The sequence below is a fragment of the Rana temporaria genome, chromosome 9 (assembly GCF_905171775.1).
Source record: "Rana temporaria chromosome 9, aRanTem1.1, whole genome shotgun sequence".
Taxonomy (NCBI): Eukaryota; Metazoa; Chordata; class Amphibia; order Anura; family Ranidae; genus Rana; species Rana temporaria.
Window position 1 is genome coordinate 3,358,998 of NC_053497.1, and position 13,519 is coordinate 3,372,516.

The following is a 13,519-nucleotide window of genomic DNA, read 5'->3' on the forward strand; positions in this document are numbered from 1 at the left end:
GAGGCTGGGGCCAAGTTTTTTTTTTTAAAGGACGAGGGAGCCGAGTGGTAAGGGGTTAAAATTTGTGTTGTGGGGCTTGGGGCTGGCAGAAAAGCATACCTTCCATTTACCCATGAAGTGCCCCAATATGGAACCTCAATGGGGTTGATTTACTAAAGGAGCAGAAGCGGTTAGTTGGTAAATAAATAAGCTGTGCTCAGTTGGATTACCCAATCAAGTGGTAGGGATTAATGTTTTTTTTTGGAAAATTTCCTTCACATGCGATTGGCTATTTAAAAGAGAGCATTGCTTGCCCTTATGTCAACTGAACACGAGAAGAAATGAATGACTTGGCAGCCATATCCTGCCACCTCCTCCGCTGCAAATCTATACCATACATCCTGTCCACATCCTCCACCAAGTCCACAGAAAAACGCTCCAGCAGATCCCAGATTCCCGGATTCTGGTAGAAAAGCGTTTAAGACAGTCGTTATTTTCTGCGCAAACTTCTTACTGCCCCGAGGGGGGGGGGGGGGCAGCTCCCTAAAGGGAAAATGTTAAGTACTGGCAACTATTCCGCTCCTGCACAAGCATTTCCTGCTATAACATAACTCAGGGAAAAAAAAGGCTGATTTATGGAAACCATAAGCATTTCTTCGCTCCAGAAATAAATCTCTACACTAACGTCTCTGTCTGAGCCCCAGCCGGAGAAAAACTCTACATTCTCCACCCGTGCAAAAAAAAAAAAAAAAAAAGCCCACAGCGCTCGATTATTCGACAAGTTCGGATTTTGCAAGGGCAAGCAGTGCGCCGCGCAGGGTTAAACTGACATTTTGGAAGAATATGTCACCGCTTCACAATGCCGGGGCTGCCATTTCCTGGTGTCAGGAGGAGAATCCATCTGGTGGGACAATTATAAAAAAAAAAAGGAGACTCAAAAGTTCCAGCTGTCGCCAATGAGACAAAAAAAAAAAAAAGAAATCTTTAGCATCCAGATGGAAAGAATTGGTACAAGAGTTAAACCCGGGCTCGGGGGGCTCAGTTGTAAACCTTGACATGCGCCTGTAGCATTTTCGAGTCAGTTGGCTAGCATTTCATAAGCCGCCTCTGAGAGCATGGAAGCCGCTCCTAAGCTATGGATTAGTGCACAAATGCACCCAGGACGGCAACGGTTGCCCAAAATGCCCCCCTAAAAGGGAACGGCAACGGTTCCCCAAGATGCCCCCCCGAGGGAACGGCAACAGTTGCCCAAAATGCCCCCCCTATAGGGAACGGCAACGGTTCCCCAAGACGCCCCCCCGAGGGAACGGCAACGGTTCCCCAAAACGCCCCCCCCCCCCCCGAGGGAACGGCAACGGTTCCCCAAAACGCCCCCCCCTAGGGAACGGAAACGTTTCCAAAAGACACCCCCCCCGAGGGAACGGCAGCGGTTCCCGAAGACGCCCATCCCTCTCAAGGCACGGCAACGGTTCCCAAAGACGCCCCCCAAGGCACGGCAACAGTTCCCAAAGACGCCCCCCAAGGCACGGCAACAGTTCCCAAAGACGCCCCCCCAAGGCACAGCAACAGTTCCCAAAGACGCCCCCCCAAGGCACGGCAACAGTTCCCAAAGACGCCACCCCAAGGCACGGCACCAGTTCTCGAAGACGCCCCCCCCCCAAGGCACGGCAACAGTTCCCAAAGATGCCCCCCCCCCCAAGGCACGGCAGCGGTTCCCAAAGACGCCCCCAAAGGCATGGCAACGGTTCCCAAAGACACCCTTCCGAGGGGCACGCCAACGGTTCCCAAAGACGCCCCCTCCGAGGGGCATGCCAACGTTTCCCAAAGACGCCTCCTACGAGGGGCACGCCAACGTTTCCCAAAGATGCCCCCTCCAAGGGGCATGCAAATGGTTCCCAAAGACACCCCTCTGAGGGCACTCCAACGGTTCCAAAAACGCCACCTCCGAGGGGCCCGCCAAGGGTTCCAAAAGTGCCCCCACCGAGGGGCACACCAACGGGTTCCCAAAGACACCCCTCCGAGGGGAACGCCAAAAGTTCCCAAAGACGCCGTTTCTAAGCCATCTCCGAGCACACAGAAGGGGGTTCTAAATCATATACTTTATAAGCACTCAGAAGCATTTCTCCAAGCGCTCAGAAGAGTTTTCTAAGCCTCCGAATACACAGAAGAACTTTCTGAACCATCTCCCAGTCTCCACAGGAGCGTTTTCCCAGGCGCACAGAACGCGTATCCTAAAAAAATCGGAGCGGACAGAAGAATTTCCACAACGCATGGGAGTACCACCATACACACATCTCACCGCCTTTTATCTCTTTACAAAAGGAAGGAAGGACAGAAGAAAGTCGATTGGTCCACTAAAAATCCAGTCAATGACTAACTTCCTGTTTGAGCCGACTACACCGCCACTAAATTCTCAACCAGCGTTGTCAGCCCCGCCTACTGCACTCCACCTCTTCTCCACATGCATACGTCGATTTCTTTCCCGGTAAAACAATGCTACTGCCTCGACTCCCAAGAGAACCGGTCCACACATTGTAGTATTGTGAAAAGGTCTTGGGGGAGATGTAGTTCTGGGGGTGTGCCTGCTTCACCCCCTTCAAAAAGGAACTGATGTCCTATTGCAGGGATATGCAATTAGAGGACCTCCAGCTGTTGCAGAACTACGATTCCCATGAGGCATAGCAAGACTCTGACAGCCACAAGCATGACACCCAGAGTCAGAGGCATGATGGGACTTGTAGTTTTGCAACAGCTGGAGGTCCGCTAATTGCATATCCCTGTCCTATTGGCTTGAGGGGGGGGGGGGGTTGTTTAGCTGTTCTTTTCTTCAATCCCAAGGGGCATTTTGTAATTGAAATACGGCAGCGCAACCATTAGATTGTAAGCTCCCAGGAGCAGGGCCCCCCCCCCCCTAGCCCTCTTGAATTGTGGCTGTATTGTCTCCCTTTAGCCCCTGTCCACAACGGTGCGACTCATCATGCGATCCAACAGGTCGCATGTCGGCAATGGAACTGATCGAATCGGCGGGACGCTGACTTTCCGGCACCGCACTGATTTTGACGTAGTTGTTCCGGCACTACTTTTGGCGATTTCAGGTGCAACTTGCAGAGAGGTCTGTGCATGAAGTCACGCAGATGCCAGCCAAGGCGCACCCTGAAGTCACACTGACGTGCGGCTTTGAAATTGTGCGATTTTAAGTGAAGTTGCACCATTTCATATAGTAAAGCGCTGCCCAAACTGTTGCTGCCATATAAATTCTGTATAATAATAAAAAAACAACAAAAACAACAACAACAACAACAACAACAGCAACAACAGCAACAACAGCAGCAACAACAGCGCAGTGCCATTGACATCAATGGGGGAGTCTGACAGGTAGTGCCGCCTGTCTGACGTGGTAGGCATTGGGTGGGCGGTAAAAACACAGATCGCCTGCTTATGCTGCCCCTTTTGCCACCTGTGTATAAGGGGCCCAATAAATCCTCCGACAGCAAAATAAGTGTGCAATAGGGAGTCGTTAAAGCTGCGTTTACACCGACGCAATGCGATTTACATGCAAATTTGTGCCGGTTTTCAGAGCAAATGCAGTGCGATTTTAGCGTGCGATTTGTGCTCAAGGCCGAGTCCACACATGTCAAGCTGTGGTTTGCAGTCTGGTGCAGTTTTTGCACAATTTTTTTACTTAAATTCGCACCTAAACCGGACAAAAATATAATCGCACGGGATCCCTTTTCAGAAACGAATCGCGGCCGCCCCCTGGACCTGCGAACCGGCTCCATTTGGCGGTCCCATTCACGTTATGCAAATCGGATGCGGTTAAAAACCGCATTCCGATTTGCATATATGTGAACAGAGCCTAAGACAGTGCGATTGCAAATTTAATGCGATTTCAGATGGGATTGGGGCCGGAGGAGCAGCTGCAATTTATTTTTTTAGGACAATAGAACCAGTTGTATTCGCACACATGAAAAAAAAACAAGATGCGATTCCACTGAGGTTTCCATTAGAGGTCTATGGAAAATTAAAATCTGCACTGCACCGCAGTAAAAGACACACCCCTTTTTTTTTAGCCGCATCGCAAACGACCGTCATCGAACACAATGTTATTTCAGCAGACATGCGAATCTAGGCTTTTTGGACCGCATCTAAAAATCGCATCAGATTCACAATGCACGGTTAGGCTAGTTTAGCGCCCGCACCTCTTAAACTGGAAGGTGTCGCGGTCAAGATGTTTTGCAGTAACAGCAACACCTATCCAGCAGTTTCACGATAAGATCAGCGCACAGCAACGTACGGCGTGTGGCATGAAACGTGCGGAATGAAATGTATGGCGTGGGGCATGAAACGTACGGAGTGGAGCACGAAGCGTGTGGCATGAAACGTACGGCCCGGGCATGAAACGTACGGCGCGGGGGCATGAAGTGTGGGGTATGAAACATACGGCCGGGGGCATGAAACGTACAGCGTGTGGCATGAAACGTACAGCGTGTGGCCTGAAGCGTGGGGCATGAAACGTACGGCCGGGGGCATGAAACGTACAGCGTGTGGCATGAAACGTACAGCGTGTGGCATGAAACATACAGCGTGTGGCATGAAGCGTGGGACATGAAACGTACAGCGTGTGGCATGAAACGTACAGCGTGTGGCATGAAGCGCGGGGCATGAAACGTACGGCGCGGGGGCATGAAACGTACAGCGTGTGGCATGAAGCGTGGGGCATGAAACAATGAAACATACAGCATGTGGCATGAAGTGTGGGGCATGAAACGTACAGCGTGTGGCCTGAAGCATACAGCGTGTGGCCTGAAGCGTGGGGCATGAAACGTACGGCCGGGGGCATGAAACGTACAGCGTGTGGCATGAAACGTACAGCGTGTGGCATGAAACATACAGCGTGTGGCATGAAGCGTGGGACATGAAACGTACAGCGTGTGGCATGAAACGTACAGCGTGTGGCATGAAGCGCGGGGCATGAAACGTACGGCGCGGGGGCATGAAACGTACAGCGTGTGGCATGAAGCGTGGGGCATGAAACAATGAAACATACAGCATGTGGCATGAAGTGTGGGGCATGAAACGTACAGCGTGTGGCCTGAAGCATACAGCGTGTGGCCTGAAGCGTGGGGCATGAAACGTACGGCGCGGGGGCATGAAACGTACGGCGCGGGGGCATGAAACGTACGGCGCGGGGGCATGAAGCGTGGGGCATGAAACAATGAAACATACAGCATGTGGCATGAAGTGTGGGGCATGAAACGTACAGCGTGTGGCCTGAAGCATACAGCGTGTGGCCTGAAGCGTGGGGCATGAAACGTACAGCGCGTGGCCTGAAGTGTGGGGCATGAAACGTACAGTGTGTGGCATGAAACGTACAGCGTGTGGCATGAAGAGTGGGGCATGAAACGTACGGCGCGGGGGGGCATGAAACGTACGGCGCGGGGGGCATGAAGCGTACGGCGCGGGGGGCATGAAACATACAGCAGCACCAGTCTGTCTTGCCCCTACTATGGGGAGCCATTGTACAGGAATAGCCCTGCAACGCACAAACCTACAGGGGCCCCCCCAAGGAAGGGCAATGCCACCAAATTTACTCCTTAAATATCACAATATCGCCCGTTCTTTACGCCAAAAACTCACATTTCTAAAACACAAAAAGTGAGAACGATCGTTATTTTTACCACACGGCTGCAAGTTATAAATCTGATTGGACTCAGAAAATAACTGTCACTGATTAGACATGAAGGATCGGCATTGTGCAGGGGGGGGGGGGGGATTTATCTGATCTGCATTATAAAACATGCTAGGAAAAAAAACAGCAAAGTAACAAAAAAGTAACAAAAGAGACAAAACAGTGATACAAAATGATACAAAAGAAGAAAGAGTTGCAGGAAATTGGTTACAATGACAGTTAAGGGACATGCCAGGGATCAATGACACAGAGGGGGGGGGGGGGGTTCTTACCATTCTTTGCCCTCTTAGTCCTGATCCTATTCATTGGGGCGCACACATGTACCCCTCAGTGGGGGGGCAGAGAGGGGAACATACAGGGGAAGTCGGTGACTCTCCTACACATCGCCTGCTAATAGCAGCATCTGGCCCTGCTGACCTCACTCAGCTCCCTTCCTCCAAGAACAAATGTTCCATGCAGCCCTGGGACGGCCCATCGGGTGGGAGGAAAAAAAGGGAGAGTGTTTTATTAACCCCTTCGCCGCCGGAGCTCCGCAAGTAACCGGAGACCTGTGCAAAGTCGTGTGCGCTTACATGGATCGCACGCAGCGCGTGCGCCGCGACAACCGTCTAACGATCGGACACGTAAATGCGACCCAATCACTGGGGCTCATTCACAACGGGCATAAAAACGCACGGAAAATGACGCACATTTTGTATTTTTATTGTTTTATTTACTGGCTACAGCAATGGTTAAAATGTTGCTTTATTATTATTATTATTGGCAGATTGCATTAATTTTGCATTATTATTTTTCTCATGGTAATCTTATTTTTTTTATTATCATCAATTTTTTTTATTATTATTATTATCATTAATATAATTTTTTTATCATCATTATTATTATTATGGTAATCTTATTTTTTAATTATCATTAATATGATTTTTTATTATCACTATTTTAACTATTATCATCATTAATTTATTATTTGTATCATTATTATGATTAATATTATTACCATTATTATTTTATTATTATTATTATTATTATTATCATGGTAATCTTATTTTTTTATTATCATTAATATATTTTTTTTATCATCATTATTATTATCATGGTAATCTTATTTTTTAATTATCATTAATATGATTTGTTATTATCGCTATTTTAACTATTATTATGATTCATTTATTATTATTATTATTATTATTATTATTATTATCATGGTAATCTTATTTTTGTATTATCATTAAATATGATTTTTTTATTATCAGAATTTTTACAATTATTATCATTAATATTATTATTATTATAATTATTATTACCATTATTATATTATTATTATTATTATTATTTTTATCATGGTAATCTGATTTTTTTTTTATTATCAATAATATGATTTTTTTATCATCATTATTTTTCCTATTATCTCATTATTATTTTTTTATTATTATCATCAATTTTTTATTAATTATTATCATTAATATAATTTTTTTATCATCATTTTTATTATTATGGTAATCTTATTTTTTAATTCTCATTAATATGATTTTTTATTATCACTATTTTAACTATTATTATCATTAATTTATTATTTTTATCATTATATGATTAATATTATTACCATTATTATTTTATTATTATTTTTATCATGGTAATCTTATTTTTTTTTATTATCAATAATATTATTTTTTTATCGTCATTATTTTTCCTATTATCTCATTATTTTTATTTTATTATTATCATGGTAATCTTATTGTTCCAGCATGACTGTGCCAGCTCCCCCTCCCAGCAGTGACTTTGCTTCATATTGCTCCCCCTCCCAGCAGTGACGTAGCTTCACTCTGCTCCCCCTCCCAGCAGTAACCTAGCTTCACTCTGCTCCCTCTCCCAGCAGTGACTTAGCTTCACTCTGCTTCCTGTTGTTGGCTTCTGATGTGAAATGGGGGGCTCTGTTATAAATGGGGGGCTCTGTTATAAATGGGGGGGCTCTGATGTGTTTTTTTAATTTTTATTTTAAAAGCTATTTGTTGGCCTGAATATCATTCTGTGTGAATCGGGAAAAATCGAATGTTCTCAGGCTTTATTCTCTGCAGATCGAATGTTATTCATTCCTGCCTATGAAGGAGGAAATAACGTACGAGAGAGAGAGATTGTAACGAATGGATGCAATGTGGTGTGTAGGGGGGGGGGACGCACCCTGGGGGGGCGGGTGAGGGATCATCGGTGGGAACGGCCGCCTCAATTTCCTCCCATTCTAATCTTCTAATCTCATTACACGCCGGCCAATCATCTTCTGTTATAATTGGGGGGGGGGGGGGGGTAATAACTCCTGACAGGCAGATGTTGGCTCATTACACAGAGTCACTACATCTGACCTTCCATTTCCTGGGGGGTCTGCACTACTGGAGGGGGAGAAGCTGTATATATATATATATATGTGAGTGTGTTAATTATTATTATTTGTATCATTATTATTATTACATTCATTGCTTTTACTATTATTATATTATTTTTTATATTATTATTATTAATATATTATTTATTACTATGTATATATATATATACTGTATATGTAAAGCACTGCATAAATTATTATTTTTATTATTATTATTACATTCATTGCTTTTACTATTATTATATTATTTTTTATATTATTTTTTTTTTTTATTATTAATATATTATTTATTACTATATATATATACACTGTGGGGCAGATCCACGAAGCGTTTACGCTGGCGTATCTATTGATACGCCGCGTAACTTCTAGGTTGCTCCGGCGTATCTTTGTTTTGTATCCACGCCTGAAGCTGGGCTCGATCCGACTGGCGTAAGTCTTAGTACGCCGTCGGATCTAAGGTGCATATTTGCGCTGGCCGCTAGGTGGCGCTTCCGTCGATTTCCGCGTCGAGTATGCTAATTAGCTAGATACGGCGATCCACGAACGTACGTCCGGCCGGCGCATTTTTTTTTACGTAGTTTCCGTAAGGCTTTTTCCGGCGTAAAGTTACCCCTGCTATATGCGGCGTATCCTATGTTAAGTAAAGACGTCGTTCCCGCGTCGAATTTTGAAGATTTTACCTCGTTTGCGTAAGTCGTTCGCGAATAGGGCTTTGCGTAGAATGACGTCACCGTCGTAAACATTGGCTTGTTGCGGGTTTATTTCGAGCATGCGCACTGGGATACCCCCACGGACGGCGCATGCGCCGTTCAGAAAAAAAACGTCATTTACGTCGGGTCAAGACGTATTACCATAAAACACGCCCCCATCTCATCCATTTGAATTGCGCGCCCTTACGCCGACACAGTTACACTACGCCGCCGTAACTTACGGCGCAAATTCTTTGAGAATAAAGGAAATACGCTGTAAGTTACGGCGGCGTAATGTAACTGAGATACGCTACGCCGGACGTAAAGAAGCGCCGAGGTACGTGGATCTGGGCCTGTATATGTAAAGCACTGCATAAATTATTATTTTTATTATTATTATTACAATTATTGTTTTTACTACTATTATATATTTTTTATATTATTATATTATTGTTTTTATTATTACTATATTATTTATTACTATATATATATACTGTATATGTAAAGCACTGCATACATTTTTTAATATCACTATTATTTTTATTATTATTAATTACAATTATTGGGCCAGATTCACAAAGCATTTACGCTGGCGTATCTCGAGATGCGCGGCGTAAGTGTAAATATGCGCTGCTCTACGTGAATCTGGCCCAATGTTTCTTACTACTATTATATATAATGTATATGTAAAGCGCTGCATAAATCATAATTTTTATTATTACTACTACTATATTATGTATTACTTATTATACATATAATGTTATTATTATTTATTGTTATTGTTCATTAACAGTTGACATTTTTAGAGATTTTTTTATATTATTGTTTTTATTATTACTATTTATATATATATATATATATATATATATATATATATATTAATATACTGTATATGTAAAGCGCTGCATAAATTATTATTTTTATTATTATTACGTTTATTGTTTTTACTATTATTATTTTATTATTGTTTTTATTATTACTATATTATTTATTACTATATATATATATGGATACGTACTGTATATGTAAGTATGAAGTACCGCGGCCGCCGCTGGGGGGGAGTTTGCGTCGTAATCCAGCGTCGGGTATGCAAATGAGGAGTTACGTCGATCCTCAAAGCTTTTTCGCGTTCACTACGTCGCCGCTACGTTAGTTTCCCGTCGCTTAGTTACACTTTTGTGAGGCAGCCCTACTTTTACACAGCAGGCGTTCTGCTGTGTAAAGTATGGCCGTCCTTCCCGCGTCAAATTTTTAAATTTTACGTCGTTTGCGTAAGCCGTACGGGAATACGGAAATACGCTACGCGCCGATCAAAAAATGACGTCACGTCGGGAAAAAAGCGTCGAGAGCATGCGCAGTACGTCCGGCGCAGGAGCGCGCCTAATTTAAATGGGACTCGCCCCATTTGAATTGGCCCGCCTTGCGCCGGACGGATTTGAGTTACACCGCTGCAAATTTCCAGGTAAGTGTTTTGTGGATCGATACCTAACTTAGGAAATTTGCGGCGGTGTAACTTAAATCTAAAAAGTTACGTTGCGCTGCCGGGCTGTGGATCTGGCCAGGTGTTCATAAACAGTTGACATTTTTAGAGCAAAATTCTATCTCCGTATCTTTTATTGGTTACATCTCGGATCTGCTGATCTCATGCAGACTCTTTGCAGCCACTTCCCAACTACATGCACTCCAGCGATGGCTGCATGGCATTTCTCAGGGGCGGGATTCCTGATGGTGACACCAGGGGACCCCGTCTGTGTAATGTGGGTTGAAGGGGGTGTCACTTGTTGTCTCCATTAGAAGGACATGTGACAACTCAGGAGCGCAATCAGGAGGCGGGGACAACGCACTGATTATATATTTATGGTCTTTGGAATGATTTATATACATGTGTTATTATTATTTGCCATTTTTTTCTTCCCTTAGCAGCCATATTCAGTTGCACCCCATAAACCCCCTGAGGAAGCTAGGACTGCGAAACGCGTCGGTGATCTAAACCTCCTCCACGGGTTACACATCGGTCTAAGTCTTCCCATTGTTTGGAATGATACACTTTGATACATGGGAGGGGGGAGTGTTCTTTCTGTAGCCAATCATTTAGGGGTGTGGTGCTGAACTATACCATTTGAACCCATTGGGCCAGATCCACGTAGAACGACGTCATTTTAAGCAGGCGTAGCGTATCGTAGTTACGCTACGTCGCCGCTACTTTGACAGGCAAGTGCAGCATTCTCAAAGCAAAGTTGCGGCGGCGTAGCGTAAATAGGCCGGCGTAAGCCCGCCTAATTCGAATGTGGAAGATGTGGGGACGTGTTTTACGTTAATGAATGTGACCCCACGTAAATGACGCTTTTTACGAACGGCGCATGCGCCGTCCGTGAAAGTATCCCAGTGCGCATGCTCCAAATTAACCCGCAAAAAGCCAATGCTTTCGACGTGAACGTGAATTACGCCCAGCCCTATTCGCGAAACGACTTACGCAAACGACGGAAAATTTGACGCTGGCCCGGCGTCCATACTTAACATTGGCTGCGCCTCATAGAGCAGGGGTAACTTTACGCCGGAAAAAGCCTTACGTAAACGGCGTATCTGTACTGCGACGGCCGGGCGTACGTTCGTGAATTGGCGTATCTAGCTGATTTACATATTCTAGGCGTAAATCAGCGTACACGCCCCTAGCGGCCAGCGTAAATATGCAGTTAAGAAACGACGGCGTAGGCGACTTACGCTGGTCGTATCTTAGAGAAATTCTGGCGTATCTGATTCTTTGAACCAGGCGCCGAGATACGACGCCTCAGACTCAGACATACAACGCCTCAGACTCAGAGATACAACGCCTCAGACTCAGACATACAACGCCTCAGACTCAGAGATACGACGCCTCACACTCAGAGATACGACGTCTCAGACTCAGAGATACAACGCCTCAGACTCAGAGATACAACGCCTCAGACTCAGACATACAACGCCTCAGACTCAGAGATACGACGCCGCACACTCAGAGATACGACGGCTCAGACTCAGAGATACGACGCCTCACACTCAGAGATACGACGCCTCAGACTCAGAGATACGACGCCTCAGACTCAGAGATACGACGCCTCAGACTCAGACATACAACGCCTCAGACTCAGAGATACAACGCCTCAGACTCAGACATACAACGCCTCAGACTCAGAGATACGACGCCTCAGACTCAGAGATACGACGCCACACACTCAGAGATACGACGCCTCACACTCAGAGATACGACGCCTCAGACTCAGAGATACGACGCCTCAGACTCAGAGATACGACGCCTCAGACTCAGAGATACGACGCCTCAGACTCAGAGATACGACGCCTCAGACTCAGAGATACGACGCCTCACACTCAGAGATACGACGCCTCACACTCAGAGATACGACGCCTCACACTCAGAGATACGACGCCTCAGACTCAGAGATACGACGCCTCAGACTCAGAGATACGACGCCTCAGACTCAGAGATACGACGCCTCACACTCAGAGATACGACGCCTCAGACTCAGAGATACGACGCCTCACACTCAGAGATACGGCGTCTCACACTCAGAGATACGACGCCTCACACTCAGAGATACGACGGCGTATCTCCTACGTGGATCTGGCCCATTATCTTTATATTGTCTATATATAGCGTTATCGCCGCGCTTCCTGTCGCCAGCAAAACCCGCAACCGTGTTTGCTGAACGCATTTCACACCATTAGGCACCGGAGAATATTTATTCTTCTATTCCGATTAAATCTATCGGGAATAAAAACCTTCACTATAAAAGAGATGAAAGGAGGAGATTTCCTTCCAATGCAAACATGCAGAAGGTTCTACAAACATCCTCCGAAAATCCCCCGCCCCGAGATAAAGCCCCTCCCACTCCAAGAAAAACCCACTTCCCTCCGTCTCTACTTCTATATTATTACATCCCTATTTTCCTTCTTTATTCAGAATTCTTTATTTATCTTTAATACAAGTTTTTCTTACTTTATAACGGGGGGTCTTCAAACTTGACGGAGCTCCCCCTCCCAGCAGTGACGGAGCTGGATTCTCTGGGTGATAAAATATATTCTATGCAATAATCTTTTCTTAATAAAAGTCCCTTCTATTGCCTTTATTTTTATTTCATATTTATTTTTTTATTATTTAATTTTTAACTATTTAATATTTTTACCTTTTACTAGATTTATTTATTATTTATATTATTATTTTTTTGTTTATATATATTTATTTTATATTTTACTATTTCATTTTTCATTATTTCATATTTTTACCTTAGATATATTTATTATTTATTTTATTTTTTCATATTTTTAGTTTATATGCATTTATTTTATATTTTACTATTTCATTTTTCATTATTTCATATTTTTACTTTAGATATATTTCCTATTTATTTTATTATAATTTTAATATTTTTAGTTTATATGTCTTTTTTTATAGTTTTTTTATTTCATTTTTCATAATTTTACTTTATATTTATTTATTATTTATTTTATTATTTCATATTTTTTGTTTATATGTACTTATTTCAATAAAATTATTTCATATTTTTATTTATATTTTATATTATCATTATTTATTTTATATTGTATTATTATTTCATTTTTAATTATTTCATATTTTTGCTTTAGATGTATTTATTATTTCATATTTTTAGTTTGTATGTATTTATTTTATATTTTATTATTTCATATTTTTTACTTTAGATTTATTTATTATTTAATTTATTATTTCATATTTTTAGTTTATATGCATTTATTTTATATTTTACT

The 13,519-nt window shown here is 43.3% G+C and overlaps 1 protein-coding gene across 3 annotated transcripts in view; it reads right to left on the bottom strand.

The window, feature by feature from the left end:
- STARD8 (StAR related lipid transfer domain containing 8) overlaps positions 1-13,519 on the bottom strand; it is a 160,649-nt gene that overhangs the window by 76,822 nt on the left and 70,308 nt on the right. Inside the window, exon 1 of one of the 3 annotated variants that reach the window (XM_040322673.1) lies at positions 5,941-6,141. The exons of the other annotated variants lie outside the window; for them this stretch is intronic. Coding sequence (XP_040178607.1) covers positions 5,941-5,974 — 34 coding nt within the window. The 5' untranslated portion in view covers positions 5,975-6,141. Of the gene's footprint in view, positions 1-5,940; positions 6,142-13,519 lie in introns of those variants that run through there. 3 annotated transcript variants of the gene reach the window in all.